The sequence below is a fragment of the Juglans regia genome, chromosome 16 (genome assembly GCF_001411555.2).
Source record: "Juglans regia cultivar Chandler chromosome 16, Walnut 2.0, whole genome shotgun sequence".
NCBI lineage: Eukaryota > Viridiplantae > Streptophyta > Magnoliopsida > Fagales > Juglandaceae > Juglans > Juglans regia.
The window spans coordinates 25,058,378-25,074,235 of record NC_049916.1 but is presented as its reverse complement, the minus strand read 5'-3'; the positions used below and the strand labels follow the sequence as shown (position 1 = coordinate 25,074,235).

The 15,858-nt window shown below is 36.6% G+C and overlaps 3 protein-coding genes across 5 annotated transcripts; 1 reads left to right on the top strand and 2 right to left on the bottom strand.

The window, feature by feature from the left end:
- The first annotated feature begins 553 nt into the window (after positions 1-553).
- On the top strand, positions 554-4,535 carry LOC109020734. The gene is made up of 4 exons (XM_019003260.2): positions 554-881; positions 1,403-2,746; positions 2,981-3,006; positions 3,160-4,535. The coding sequence occupies exons 2-4, from the start codon at positions 1,462-1,464 to the stop codon at positions 3,919-3,921; spliced, it is 2,073 nt and encodes a 690-aa protein (XP_018858805.1). The 5' UTR covers positions 554-881; positions 1,403-1,461; the 3' UTR covers positions 3,922-4,535.
- Positions 4,536-5,813: 1,278 nt separating this feature from the next.
- On the bottom strand, positions 5,814-8,354 carry LOC109020735 (SNF1-related protein kinase regulatory subunit gamma-1-like). Its single transcript, XM_019003261.2, has 7 exons — positions 8,043-8,354; positions 7,697-7,878; positions 7,496-7,594; positions 7,256-7,414; positions 6,959-7,041; positions 6,626-6,817; positions 5,814-6,436 (listed from the first exon to the last, which is right to left on the bottom strand). Exons 1-7 carry the CDS (start codon positions 8,227-8,229, stop codon positions 6,049-6,051), a joined length of 1,290 nt encoding a protein of 429 aa, XP_018858806.1. The 5' UTR covers positions 8,230-8,354; the 3' UTR covers positions 5,814-6,048.
- A 412-nt stretch (positions 8,355-8,766) lies between these two features.
- On the bottom strand, positions 8,767-13,890 carry LOC109020737 (glucose-1-phosphate adenylyltransferase large subunit 1-like). Of its 3 annotated transcripts, none has more exons than XM_019003263.2 (15): positions 13,707-13,890; positions 13,016-13,274; positions 12,681-12,803; positions 12,364-12,534; positions 11,938-12,030; positions 11,743-11,826; positions 11,595-11,650; positions 11,318-11,411; positions 10,608-10,793; positions 10,321-10,401; positions 9,938-10,024; positions 9,756-9,860; positions 9,532-9,638; positions 9,369-9,429; positions 8,767-9,263 (listed from the first exon to the last, which is right to left on the bottom strand). In XM_019003263.2, exons 2-15 carry the CDS (start codon positions 13,250-13,252, stop codon positions 9,162-9,164), a joined length of 1,587 nt encoding a protein of 528 aa, XP_018858808.1. In that variant the 5' UTR covers positions 13,253-13,274; positions 13,707-13,890; the 3' UTR covers positions 8,767-9,161. The 3 variants fall into 3 exon arrangements, with proteins under 3 accessions (XP_018858808.1, XP_018858809.1, XP_035542736.1); XM_019003264.2 differs by having other exon boundaries at positions 13,016-13,265; XM_035686843.1 differs by lacking the exon at positions 13,707-13,890 and adding an exon at positions 13,535-13,587.
- Positions 13,891-15,858: the final 1,968 nt, after the last annotated feature.

Below are 15,858 nucleotides of genomic sequence, written 5' to 3'. Positions count from 1 at the left end.
GAAAATTTTTACACTACACATCATTTAATGATATAATTTAATTTGTAAAAATTAAAATTTATATTTTAAATCAAATTACACAACTTGGATAGTACGTGGTGTAAAGATTTTTATAAAACTATTTTTTTGTTAAATTTGGTGCAATGATTTAATTTGAAATATTTTATTGGATGAGCCATTTTTAGGACATAGCAAGAGAGGAAAGAAATTAAAAAAAGAAAAAAAAAAGAAAAAAAAAAAGAAAATAGTAACATTAGTTATAAGTCTCAAATAGATAAATTCTATATAATCTCTTTGTAAAAAAATAGATCATACTAATAAAGAATATTAGAATAATTTTTTTTTCATATTTTTTAAGCATTCTAATTTTTTACAAAAATTTATATAAAATTTATCTATTTAAGATTTATATAAATCATTTTTAAAAGATAATAGAATCAGTCATCAAACAATAATTTTTCATATAAATTTTAAAATTCATCTAATTTTTATAATTAAAATACACAAAACTTATTGACACTACAAATATCACTTCCCAGTTCCCAGTCAAAAAAGTGCAGCTTGGGGTTCCCTGCCCTCCCCGATCACTCCTGCTTAGCGTAAAATGTCCAAAGTAAAAGGAGCTCGGCTTCAACTTCCCAGCTTCCATTAAACTCTCTCTTCTTCTTTCTGTTCTTGCTCTAGTGCTCTGCTCGCTCTCTTCTCATCCATTCATATTTATTCTTTCGATTACCCTTGTCCATAACAATTCCATCTTCCGGACGTACAAGAACTCTCTCTCTCTCTCTCTCTCTCCGTGGCTCTGTTTCGATCTCTCTTTCTGGATCTACAGCCTCTCTTGAACTTCGATACCTGTGGTCTTCGCTGTATTTGTGACTCAGGTGAGTTTTTTTTTAGATTTTTTTTATCTGTTTATTTTGTAGTTTTAATTAACTTTTTACAAATTGTTGCCTCTTGACTTAACAAGTGTGTGGAAATTGAAACTGATTGTTTGGAAGAGACTATCATCTCAAGAATTCACTTCGTCTAAGCCTAATTTTATTGTTGCTTGGTTAAAGCTGCTTCGGCTACGTCTTGTGCCGATGTATCATCGCTTATCACAAAAGCATATGACTCGAACACCTATACCTCAAGCTCAACATGTTATCGTTATGATTTTTTTCTTTTCTGGGTTTAACTTTAAAGTTTAAATAGGTGATAAGAGTTAGAGGTAGGTGGTCTTCAGGGTTGACCTCGGAAACATGATATCAAGATAAATTATCATCCGTCCCAAGAGTTAAAACAGATATAAAATGGCATAATAATATGATAAGGCCCAGGAGAGACTGGGGAATAGTTATTGATGGGGAAACATAATTAAGTACCATGAACATTTTTTTTTTTTGCTGAATGATGTGTTCAGGTGACTTTTTGATGAGCTGATGAGGAATTGCTATTGATTGAGAAACATAATTAAGTACCATGTCTGATCACGTTACACAATCCTATAAAGATAGTGATGCAGTGGCTGAAAACCGATCTCTTTGGATGGCTCATTGGATGAGAACAAGTTGTAAGCCAGCCACTCAGGCTTGCAGTAATTTATCGATCGGTTACGAGTCCAAGGAAGAAGTTCGTGAGAGGCACCCTGTACATGGTTGGCCAGAGAGAGCGATAGAAATTTGTGCTGGAGGATTTAGAGAAGTAACTAAAGCCAAGGAAGTTGATATTATCAATGATAATGAGAATATGAAAAGAAGTTCAAAACGATTAATGAGAGAGAGACATGGTTACCGATCCTTTCCCATGTTCAATCTTTCTCAAGAGAGACAGGTTGGTGTTTTGGCTTTAAAGAATGATGAAGCCATGCGTCATGGGGGAGTACTGAGTTCTCAAAATGATTCCAGGGTTGGGCATATTACTGGTTCTCTCCACAGAAGTGAGAGTCATTTACCTTCAAAATCTTCAGGGGCTCCTCCTGAAATGGACACTCTTGAATGTCGTTTTCAACCTGGAGGCATCTCTCAGTCCTCAGAGCAGCAGGTGAAATCGCATAAAGATCTTGAAACAAACAGCTTAGCTGTTTCAACGTCTCTTCAGGATGATTTTATGAGATCAAGTTTAAAAATTGTGCCACATGGAATTAACAGCGGACTGCCTGGACAAGATGAAACAAACCAATCAAACTCCATTATGGCATCAGAAAAACTCGTTCATGACACTCATCACAACCATTCCACTATCTTGGTTCATGAGAAGAAATTCAGTAACTTATTAGACTCCATAACATCTGGCAAGTCCTTTTTGAGGCAGAAGGCTTACTACGTTGGTAAACAGAGCAGCCCCCCAGAGATGGCCCAAACAGAAAAATTATATCATGAACGTTATTCACTACCAAGACTGCCGTACTCTGTTGATGATGTGGAGGCTATGAGAGCCTACACCACCAATGACTCAATGAGGGGAGCAGCTAAAAGTCCTATTAAATTCTCCCAAACAGCTCAGCATATTATGATCACGGAAAAGACCGATGTAGACTTATCTGATAAACTCCAAGGAAAAGATTTAAGTGACATTCTCAGTTTATCTCCAGATTTTGGTTTCCACATTCAAAGAGGAGTGAAACTGCAGCCTTTGGAGAGCTCCACAGAAAGTGAGGGAAAAGAAAATGTTAGAGATGTAAATGTTCCAGTTGGACTGAGGAACGAATCATCAGCTGAAACTGATACTATGGACATGGATGTTTTCCAGGAGAACTATCTTCCCGGTATGTACACTTGCTATATTTGACATTCTGGATTCCATCGAATAGCATTGCACTGTTTTATATGGATAGGATTCTAGGTTCTACAGCATTACACTGAGAGTAAGATGCATTTTATTGGGTGATGGAAAATAACATTTCTGGTCTCACTGAAGTTTATCCAATTGCCTGAATTTTCATGTATATAAGCTTTTCTGTTCCCTTTTTTTGGCTGATGGTGCTGCCTGTTTGTTGCAGGTGTTGCTTCATCCTCATCTAGAAAGGTAACTCTTGCTGTGTTTTGGTCTTTTGGATGGTGTGTCCTTGTATTGGTTGTCAATTGACTAGTCCATGTGTCTATTTGTCTTCCAAGTAAATTGGGTTTGTATTACATTGGTGCTATTATAAAGCAATGATAAAAAATTTGAATATTGTAGTGCCTCAAGGGGAAGTCACAAAAATCTCAAGCTGCAGATGCTTCGGCTAGAGTAGAAATGGAGGGAAGACCCCTGAATGGGGTGGTATGTGATCTAAATCATCCTCTTCCTGATCTTCCTGCTTTGGCAAGCCCTATGGGTTGCGGGGAGACTAGCTCATCAAGAACCCAGAGTTTGGACATTGAACAGCTTCTTTCCGATGCCGAACAGCCTGGGACTTCCAAACCTAGTGGTTGTCAGGATGGCCCTCTAGGACCAGAGCCAAGCAGCAGGTGGGCCAAACGTCTAAAGTTGAGTTCTTCAGGTTCTGCTCATGGTATCAAGAGCTCAAAAATGGGAGAAGCACCTACCCATGAAGAGGGCAATAAGTTCTTCAGCAAAATTTTAAAACGCGGCATAACCGGTTCCGAACCCTCTCTGGGTAGATGTCATGGTAAGGAACAGATGGAATTAGGTCAAAATGCAATGTTAATAAGGAATGGTGGGTCCTCTTCTGTTGATTCAGGGAAGAAAAGTCAATATGTAACACTTTCACATCCTTGGATTCGGAGGTGGTGCCATAATCGGGTTGCCAAGAAGAGGCCTGAGGCTGTGGTGGTTTGTGAGCCACAATGTTCAAAGGCACCATTAGATGGGTTTCAAAAGAAGCAATTTCCAAGCATTGCTGCTATGGCATTGATGGGGAAGGCTATGTGTGGTTTCCCTCCATGTGAGTATAAGAAAAGAGGGCCTTTTGTTGTTTGGAATACCAAAGGGTCATAAAATAACTGTGCTCCGAGTAATATGGATTCATTTAAGAGTAAGCAAAGAGATATGTGGAAAGAAAGAGTAAACAAAGAGATCTAATGGAATATTGCCCGTTCCAGTTGTTGAAAAGGACAAGAAATGCTTTGGCCATTAATCATAGGGAGGAGATGTAGATTGTTTTCTTTTCCATTTCTGGTTCTGAACTTGCTGTTATTTTTCTTCTTTCTTTAGAGGAATATGTTTTCTCGGGAATATGTTTTCTCGCTGCTTGGTGGGAGGAACTCCAAAGAGGATTGTTTCTTGACCATGGCAACTTCGAAGTGAGGATGGCACAACCAGAACTAGTCTTGTGATAAATTCAAAAGCACCTGTCTTGCTGCTGATGTGGTCTGCTGTTTCTCCCTGAATAACTAGAGTGAAAATCTAAGTACTGCTAGGGAACCAAGAATTAAATTCATTCAAAAAAATGAAAAAAAGGAAAGAAAAGAGAGAGCGTGCATCTTCATGCTTGCCCTCATGCAACCACACAGAGACAGACTTGTATATATGTGAAAAGAGGGAGAGCTTAAAAATTCTATTTTATGTATCCTGTATGTGTATATATATGCTTTTAACAGTTTTGGTTGTTCTTTTCCTGTGTTATCCCTGATGGGTTATTTTGGATGACTGCAGTTTGGGAGAGAACTCTTTGTTATAAAATGGTTGAAGTTTATGCATGTGCTCCTTCTGCTAACCACTGAATACTTGAATGTTCTTGAGCTACCTATTTTTCATTAGGCTGAAAAAGAAGGAAACCTCAACTAGGAAAGTGAGGCGGATGGGGTAAAGATCTTCCTCTCCATTCTCGTTTGAATGATGATGTCTTCTCTTCAGTTTAGAGGTCAATATCAGATTCTATATAATTTCTTTTCCCTACCTCTTTGCTACACGTTGCTTCATCTTTTGAACATAATTGGTAGAATGCTCCTCTGGAAACTCAACCTTTTATCTTAACTTAAAGCACATTTTATTAAGGTGATCCAAAATAAGTATCATTTCCTCCTCAGAACTGCCTCTAGTTGTTTTTAACATTACCGCTCAGATTAATGAGAAACTCACACCCTCATCTTTTCCCCAATGGCGCGCTCAATTTGAGGCACTCCTAATTGGCTATGATCTAATGGATTATGTCAATGGCAATTCGAATTGCCCTCCTTCCGATGGAACTCCATCATCTATAGCCAAGAAACATCACTGGGTTCGGCAAGATAAGCTAATTCTCAACTCTATTCTTGCATCTACTTCACCCACAATCACGCCTCAAGGTGATCCAAAATAAGTATCAGCTCCAAATTCTCAGCAAATCTGGAAGTTACTGTGGTTACTTGCACTCCTTCAAGAACTGCGGTTCCCATTAAAGGTGCCACCCTCTCTTTTATGTGACAATCTTGGAGCAACTCACCTAAGTTTTAATCCTGTTCAACATTCAAGAATGAAGCATATCCAAATTGATCTTCACTTTGTGCGTGATCAAGTTCAGAAAGGAACACTTAAAGTGAGTCATGTCCACACTCACGATCAACTGGCTGATCTACTCACAAAGCCACTGTACAAGGAACGCACAGAATTTTTAAGAGCCAAAATTGGTCTTGCTGATGGCAGCCCAATTTTGCGGGGCGTATTAAGGAAGGTGATCCAAAATAAGTATCAGCTCCAAATTCTCAGCAAATCTGGAAGTTACTGCAGCAACAATCAAGCAGCAACAATCAAGCCAATTATCATGCGTGTACATCATCTCATTTATGTAATTATATTCTGTAAATTGATTTGTTTTCCAGTCTTTCAATAGCTGTAAATTTCCTTAATGGATTGTAAAAGTCTATATATGGGACATATGTTTGATCAATAAAATTGGTGAAGTTTCCATTGTAATACTGAGTGATTTATTTCTTTACACATTTTACACCACTTGAAAAATCTTATCCAAAGGCTAGCCAACCCTATGCTTGCTGAATACCAAGCATGAAAGGCCCCCCTGACAATAGCTTTCGCTTGGCATGGACAAAAGAACTTGTACATCTAGCTTTGCAAGAAAATCCAGTTAAGATTTTTAAAAAATACAATAAATGTGCAAGCTTAACCAACAAAATACAGAAAAGAATGTCACTGATTGCAAACTAGAGTTCCATCTTTGACATGACACCCAGTTTGTTCCAGAGCAGATTCAAAAAATCCAACTCCATGTATAGTCGAGTCAATACACGGCGGGGCAAACTGAACTATTACATCTCTTAGGGTGAGAACACCTAGGGCTTGTTGAAAATCATCGACTAGAAAGCTGAAGGTGCTTTTTGTCTCTGCCATGTTTTTCATCACTTGCATGAGTGTGTCAATTTTCTTGTTGGTGACTGGTGAGTCCATTCTTGGAAGAAAGTTATTTTTCAGACGCAGGATCCCTGCCGAGAAAAGAGCTCCAAGGTCCCATTCAATTGTTGGATCGGAACCCTTATTGTCGGTCTCCACGTGAATGAACTCCTCGATGGTTAGGTTCCTATGGTTATGAAAAAAATGCATTTGATTGGATACAAAGATATGCATTATAGGGTCTAATACTCATTTTACATTTATTTAGTTTATAATCTAAAATAGCTGATGAAGGCTTTCTAATCAAACTCTGTTGGTGATTCAATACCTTGGAATCTAAGGCTGGAAATTAAAAGGGATGGAAGTGAAGACTTACTTTCTGTCATGAAGGAAAGTTTCATTCTCTATAAGAAGATAGATATCACTGCTCCTAATGCTACCAATGAGCCTGTTAGTTTCTCGATTTAGGACAGCAATGGCACCAATTCGGCTCCCCCACAGAACATGTAGACCTTCTGCTATGCTTTGGTCCCCATATACATGAACTACATGCTCTTCATTCTCAAACCTGAAAAGAGAACAAAGATGGGATTAGATGCAAAACGAGTCTAATAAAATGAGTAAATAAATCTTCCAAAAGAAAAAAAAAAATTAGCAAGGGAGGGAGGGTTTCAAATATCTATTGAAATTTATCTTCAGTGTGATGTACCGGAACTCTGATAATGGCTTATTTGCGATGCTATCAAACCACTCGAGTCCACTTGATTGAAGAAGCAATTGGATGACTGCATTCTGCCATTTATCCAAGCATAAGCAGAACAAGAAATAATTCATGCATTGTTTTACTTCAAACAAAACCAACCAAAGATCATACATACTAACTATCTCATTCAATACAATAATGTACCATAGGAAGAACCCGAGCGAAAAACCCCCAAGAAAACTTTGAACACTCAAATTGCCAGTAGAATTTGCAAAGCAAAAATGTGTCCAGATATATACGTACCTGTGTAATAAAACCAGTGACATTGGAGTTGGTTCGGTCTATGACAGGCACAACTTGCAACGGATGTTTTGAAAGAAGCAACAGAACACGAAAGAGCGTTTCGTCTAAGTGCACAGGGAAAAATGGATTCCAAAGGAATGATTTAGCTAGCTCTCCAACCTATTGAATGAATGCCGATCGAATATGATTGTTGGAAGAAACAGAACACCAATAAAATAACATACAGAAAAGACAAAACACCTTGGTTTGGCCAATATCAGGATTCTGTGCTAGCATGGCGAAAAAGGCATTCCCTTCACCTCCAACGCCCTTGGCACTCGTTACCCCATTTTCCAACTCCTGTAAAAGACATTAATGTATGAGAAGTTCTTGGCATCATCATCCATTGCATTACAAAGATGGTGGGGGTTTGGTCCTAAGAATGTGGAAAAGGGAAATCACCTCAAGACACCAGAGAAACATGCTTGCAAAATCAATGAAACCAATATACCGATCCGAAAATCTTCTGCGGTCATCATCGGGGTCCAAGTCTAAGATATCCCCAATGGGAGCACCAAACACATCCTTCTCGTACAACATTTGTATCGCATCCCCAACAGTATCCCCACTTTTCAATTCCAGAACTTTTAATAAAATGAAAATTACCAAAACAAAAGTTCAAAAAAAAAAAAGAAGGTTTAATTAGCATATTCAACATGGGTTTATCTCACAAAATCAAATGAATAATACAAAATTAATACATACATATATATATATATATATATATATATAGTTTACATAAACCTACCGGAGGAGTTATTGATGCCAGGAATGGAACTGATGGGGATACGATCAAGAAAGAGTTGGAGAGAAGTGCCAGAATCAAGATGTTGTTTTTTGTGGTCGGTGTTAAGGTTGGAAATCAGGACTTCTTTCTTCTCCAACATCCCACTTTCTGAGTCTTTCATTACGGATTCCATTTGCCTGGAATCCATATCATTGTGTCATTGTCTCAAATTTTGTGTTTTGCTTTGTTTATCCTTTTGCCTTCTCCACTCTCTCTCGAGAGTTTCATGCATACAGGGACAGGAGTAAGAGCAGTAGCAGTTCCACGTGTTATGCCGACACGTGGTCAAAATAATTGTTACAGACTAATACCTTAGTTACAAGAGAAATACTTTCCGAAAATGTATTATATAAAGTAATTTTATAAATTAAAATGATTTCATGTGATTCTTCATATTATAAAATTATATTTATTATAAAATAAATTTAACAGATCACATAAAACTACGTCAATTTATAATATTATTTTTGTGTAATCCATTTGTAACTATAGTAATACTCTCGAAGTAATTGTATTCTTTCACTTTTTTTTTTAATTTTTTGAGAAATATTCTTTCACTCTTGTAAATGTTAATTGGTATGAAAAAATATTTGCATTTTCAAATTTTTTTTTTATAATTATTTATGGAAGTAGCATACATGTATACCAAAATAGAATAAACAATACCATTATTCCTACCACAATAGAATAAACAATACCATTATTCCTACCAAAATAGAATAAACAATACCATTATTCCTACCAAAATAGAATAAACAATACCATTATTCCTATTCAATATCGATACAGACTGGCATTGATGAAAACCCCCATACAAAGGAATAACGCAGACCCAGCAGCTTGACATCCAGCTCCCTGATTTATTTATTTATGTACTTCTTGCATCTGTGAATCTTACTGCCTATTAAGCTCTCATTTTCTACAGGCAAGGAGTTTCTACTTTCAAATGCAGCAACAAAGCTGCAGCTTGCTTCTTTGCAGATGAAAATGTGGCACGTCCCCCTGATTTGCCATAGCTATTGCCTCTGCATAATTCCTTTCCCATCGCCTAACCACCATGTGAAAGTGCTTGAGATCCCTTTATATGACACTGCCATCTTGTATTGTTGCCTTCTCCAGGATAACGATGATTCCTGACCGAATGTAAAATCCATCTTCTGGTCTATCTGCTTCTTGAACACCCTGCAATGACACAGCATTCGGATGGAAACATAAGATGGAATGTTTTACTTAGACAGGAAGCTTATTCTCATTGAAGGAAGAAAGAATGTCTGAGCAAATGCTTACATCTTTATTCATGATAATGACATCTTTCCCGATCTTTGCATTCTTGTCGATTATACAATTCCTTCGAAGGAAAATAATGAACATGGTCGAACATGGTCAGAACTATACTCTCTAATATTAAATCTATATTTAAGGAGGATACTTGATATTCAAGGGCGGTCACCTAATTTTTGTGTTCCGTCCAACGCCAATTGGGACCTTCTCATCTGCCAAGAGAGATGCAATTTCAGATTCAGTTTGGTAATAGTCTGCACCCACCATGACGGTGTCCTGTAAACGGAGACGACCACTCAGCTAATTTGTAAGAGAGAACCAAAACAAAAGGGCTCTAGTGTATTAGGCTTCTTTGTAGTTTAGGACAAAAATGCAGAAATCGTGATAGTTTACTTTGAGCTCAACACCATAATCTAATCTTGAGCGTTCACCAACTATTGAATGTTCAACTTTACATTCTCTCAAGAAACATCCATGTGAGATTATTGCATCCACAATCTGCAAAACCCAAGTGAAGTATGAAAGGCAAGTAACTCAATGAAGCCAGAAGCAAAGGACAAAGTCTGTTAGCATACCCGACATTTATCCATCTTTGTTGGCGGTAAGAATCGAGGAGATGTGTAGAAAGGTGTCTTGGGATCATAGAATTCAAACTTTGGAAACTGTAAAAATAGATGTCACTACACAGACGTCAATATTCATTATAATGAAATAAGACAATCACATAAGTTTCGAATAATGGAAGGAAGATCTGATTTACAGTACTGATGGGATATGAAACAGTAATTGTATTTATGATAAAAACTCCAGAATCTTCAATGTGTTTGCTCTTAATGCCGTAATACAGATTTGAGTTATGGCTCATTGAAAATCAATGTGCGTTTGATGCAGTTATGAGTATATTCTGCAGGAACATGACACTCAAAGATGTCCCTCTCTTTAAAACTAGTAAACAAACCTCTTCAGTAAGGGCCAAATTAGCATCAAAAAAGGACTTTATCGTTCCAATGTCCTCCCAGTAATCTCTAAATATGTACCCCTGTCAAAGAAAGAGACATGTCATATACATATTACCTTTTCTTCATCATGCATATACAAAGGGTGTGTAGAAAGCATGAAAAGTGAGATAAGAAATATAATTTTCTATATAGTGCTCTACTCAGGAACATATTGTTCCAAGAACGAGGTTATTTTTAAAATTTTGAAATACACTTTTTTTTTCCACCCTTTTGAGAGTTCTCTTACTTGGACATTGCGCTCCTTCACAGCTGCTGGAATGATTTCAGATCCGAAGTCATTTGCTGTAGGATATCTCCACCTCAAAAGCTCAAGTAAAATATCTATCTTAAAGACATAGACCTCCATTGAAGCAATATATGGGGTTTTCTTGGCATCTTGTGGGGACAACCCCAGAAAACTTGTATCCACTTGCTGCATAGAATTAACCAACAATTAAGGCCTCGTTTGTTTTTCAAAAACAAAATTGTAGTCCCAAATTTCATCTCATCTAATCATTACAACTTTTTCAAATTTCCACACAAAATAAAATAAAGAATGCTACTTTTTCAAATCCCAAAACAAAAATAATATTAAAAAATATATTCGAACAATATTTTATTCAACTTTTTAACTTTAATCTTAACTCATCTCATCTCATCTGCAAAAACAAACGAAGCCTTAAGTTATAAGGTTTTTTTTTTTTTGGGATCATTGTAGTCCAATTACTGGCTAAAAAATAGATGCATAGGTAAAATCAGATAACAATAATCTGGGTTCTATAAAGCATGCAAGTAACTGAAAGGTAAACCTTCAAAATAGATCATTCTGATGTCCACAGTTAGGTTACAAAAGGATCAAATCAAGAGCAATTTGGAAACTTTTGAGCTTCATTGGCTTAAATCATTAGCAAAGCAGAGTTAACTCATTCCCTAGGTGCGATCAACTCTAATGCTTACCATTGCTTTCAGATCAGCTCGCTTAGGTTTTTCAACAAAGTGAACAATACGGCCTCTGCTGTCTATCTTCACCAATCCATAATCTGATGCACGGCTGGAAAGTGCACACTCCATGTTAGATGACATTTAAATTTAAAACTTTTTCATTTTACCACTTCCTCAGCAGAAGAAACTCGTTTGCTGTTATTCAGAGAAACCATTAAAATCTATATGATCGAGGTAAATCAAACGAGAAAGATAAAATTTGAAGGATGAGACAAAAACAAGCTGAACAGACCTGTCACTCACTGCCGCACAGGATATTGTAATATCAGCATTTCGATCGATATGGCTCTGTTAATTAAGTAAAGATAACAAACCAAGTTCTTTAAAGAAAAGAAAAATGAAACGAGGCGATCTTATTAGGAATTAGTAGTATGGTATACCTGGATGAAGTCCATATAATCCATTCGGTAGAGATGATCTCCTGACAAGATTAGTATATTCTCAATGTTTCTGTTCTTGGCATCCTACAATAATCAGTGTAATATATCAGAATCCACTTCAAGTCAGAGGAAAAAAAAATTCAGGTGCAAGGCCAATCTATTTAAGTCTGGGTCTGTACAAACTTCCATACCCACCTCGAATACCCATAGGAATTGCCTCACAGCATCTGCTGTTCCCTGGAACCACTTCATTCCTGCTTCTCCCGGTGTCTGGGTCGCTGCCAGAATCTATTTTCCAAGTGGGTTCATTTTGAGTCATTAAAAATCAAGGAACTCACAACATTACTACCAAAGAAAACATTAGACGATTGTGATCTGACTCCCTCTCTTGATGACCAAATACTCTATTTAGGATCAATTAGATCATCAGGCTTCCCACATCGTTCTCATCTGCCAATGATGCAGATTTTATGAGCGGATGGTCATGAGGAGGGAAATCAATCAGACCTAGCTGTTTTAATCTTTTTAAAGTGGCAACTCAACCATGGTGCTTAAAGTACCAATAAATTTCCAAAAAAAAAAAAAAATGACATCTAAATATACATCTGCTGGGTCCCATACCTCCACAAATCCATCCCCAAAGCTAACACCATTTCCAAAATATGTGCGCGAAATGTGTCGATTGAGGGAAGCAGAGTTAAACTGGGTGAGTACACAAATCTTGTTTATGCCGCTATTGATACAATTGCTCATTGGGATGTCTATAAGCCTATAGCATCCTCCTACTTGAACCTGCAGATCATACCATATCATCACATAACGATACCAAAAAACAGGACACTTCAACAAAGGCGAGGGCACTCTTCTTCTTGAACAACAACTTGATTAGTTTAGTCATTTATATAAATCGTATAACACACATGAAACTACTTTCTTACAGCAGGTGTAGCCGTTCTGGAAGTAAGAGGAAAGAGTTGAGTCCCTGCACCTCCTCCCAAAATGACCGAAGCCACATTTTTTGGGTCTGCTTTAGGTCTATAAAAAGGTGGTGCTTGTAAGGTCTGAGAGATCAAACCCAAGATTATTAGCAATAGCAGTCATAAAACTGCCCGAGATGACAAAGACAATGACAATGAAACTAAATATGATTGATATGCACAGTGAATATGATCACACAGTATTTTCAAGTATTTAAAGGAGGCGAATACAAATAAAATGATCATTTTCATGTTTTCATAGATTTCAAATAGATTCTGGATAGGAATTAACTTACTACAGCCTCCTTGGGATGATCATTTGAAGTAAGAATAGCAAAAGCAACACCTGGTTTGAGCTTCGTGACCTTCTTCTCGGTTCCCAAACTTTTTGCCAACTGATTAACCAATAAATTGTTACTTAGGCTCCGTGTGATCCTCTCCCCAAAAAATCCATTATTTCCACGACTGAGACCACCTTTGCTTGCTTTTGCCAAATGGGTATTAGGTTTCAAGGTCAAGCCGAAAGAATCCATTACAGTTGCCTCGCTGCTAAGACTAAACCAGAAAAATAGTAAACCAGATGGTAGTGGATCAGAGATGAATGATGCTCTCTCAAAATGTTGAACCCAAATCCCATTAAAGTGCAACTCTTAAAAAGTGAGTCGAGTAAAGTAAACTCTAAACTTAAGGAAAGTATAGATCAGAAAGAAAATTGGTGTCATACAATCGAAGTTATTCAAGGAATAATATTTTTGTAAAGAAAAACCTTAAACTTAGCAACCTCAGAATGAAGTTTCCGAAGAACTAAACTACACCTGGTAAACAACGAGAATGCCAAGGAAACTCTTAGCATCCGGACCAAGTAAGCTCATAAGAAACAAGAATTTCAAGTACCCAGAAGTGATCAGTAAGCACAAAAGAAGTTTTGATGGTAAACATTAAGACTAAAAAAACAGAGCAACAAAATTCGAGTAGAAGAAAGGTGACCTGAAGTTCGAAACCACCAAAACTGTGATATTTAGAGTGATCAGCGAGCTTTGGGATCCTGAATGTAGGAGTAGAAGTCAAATTGAGGGAGTGAAATGCGTGAATGATGTTGAAGATGACGGTAAGCTTTATTGGCTAGCTCTCACGAGAAATCTTGTTATTTTGGTATTTATATACTATAAAAAAATACCGTGACATAAATTAATGCAGCCTTGCCTTAATATACCGACTTATGCAATACTCTGTACTCCCATCCTATTACGTAAGATTATACAACGGTGATAAATGTATTATATGTTATATATAGAAAGATGAGAGTGAGATGGTAATGTTACACCATGCCCTTGAACCCCCACCTCTGCCTTAGTCCAAGTTTCTAGGTTCGACTTGAACTAACAGCTGTCCCTTTCAAGCCAAAGTCGTAACAAAACAAAATAGCATGAAAGCCTCAAAATTGAGGTTGTTTTCACTTTTCACACCTCCGGCTGGAAATTTTAATTAGTAGTGATTGCACAAGAAGAAATTCTCTCATGCCTCTCCAAGCATTCTCAAGCAGTTGTAATGTCTCATTTGACAGCAGGGATTATGCATATACTTCCATCCATTTGACATGTTGCTACTGAATGATAATAAGTTGATTGATTTCATATATCATATAGTTTTTCTTAATCTTCAAAACCCAAATTTGTAATTTTGTATCACTTTGATTTTGATTTTTTGTGGATGTGCGATCCCAGAAAAAAAGAAAAAGAAAAAAGAAACATGAAAACAGAAAAAGAAAAACCACAAGAATAGCAAGCTAGTTTCAAACAGTTTTCAGTATATTTCTCACTGACACCCTCGTAGAAGAACCGATACAACCCAAATTTGTAATTCTTTACAAGCTTGGACATTAGACACATCGCATACAGGCAGGATCTAAACCTTGTTCTAGTCTCATGCAAATTCTAGTCTGCAGTTGGTACGATTTTAATGCCATGAGGACATTAACCTCTTTGGTTCAGTTGTCAGTGGCAATCTCATGATTCATCTTTCATTTCTTGGATTTGGAAGTTTCCATCAAGACATGAAAATCGTTTTCTATCTATCATCTGTCTGCAGTCATCTTTACAGCAATTCCAATTTGATAAAACTAATCATATATTATTACATAACCAATCTACAGGTATTTTAGAGGCGGCTTCTGCCTCAAAAAACAAAACAAAATTCAGTAATTCACAGTAAAATGAATCTCTTGTAAGATGAATGAGGTCTCACATCAAAGTAACAATCACCTTTGCAAATGTTTTCGATTCATTTTTCAGAGATATTTCTTTCCATTCCTTGGAAGATCATTGCAGAGGCCATATGTGTCATGGGGCCCATTAAACACAGATCCAAATAAGTAGACTCTTCAATCATGTCCACGTTGTCCACTACTCTCTCAACTAGATTTAAGAAATATACCACCACCTAATCCCATGGACGGTTCTCTTTACACAACACCTGTCCCACTTCGATACTCAAGAGCCCACATCAATATCAAATTATAATTATATACGATGAAATTAAGACCAAAGGTCATTCCCCTGTACATAAATCCTGAGTAAGCAGCAGAGCTCCATTATTTCTCTAAGCAGTCACAGTTACTGCTTAATCATTGGCTAAGCCAACGCATTTGATTTTCCAGTAACAAAAGAAGTTCACAGCAATCAACTTTACCAACGCTGCATTAGAAATAGAAAAATGCTCCTCTACCGACAGTTGGTCCCGATTCTGTCCCGACAATTTTTTTTTTTTATTATTATTGTAAATTTTTTTAAAAGAAGAATGTTTTAAGGGTATAAAAAAAAGAATGAAAAATAAATTAAAAATTAAAAATTTGCCCTTAACGGACCCGTCTCATGCTACACCTTTAATGTGTGTAACACTATTTTATAAGAAAAATTCTATACACCATATCACTATCTTTCATTTTATTATATAAGATGTGACATATTTATCATTATTACATAATCTTTTATTAGATGATTATTTATTATTTAATAGTAATAAATATATAATATCTTATATAATAATAAAATAAAAATAGAGTGATGGTAGTATATATAACATTACTCTACCCATAAATATATAAATATAAATATATATACATATTATCGTAGATATTGAT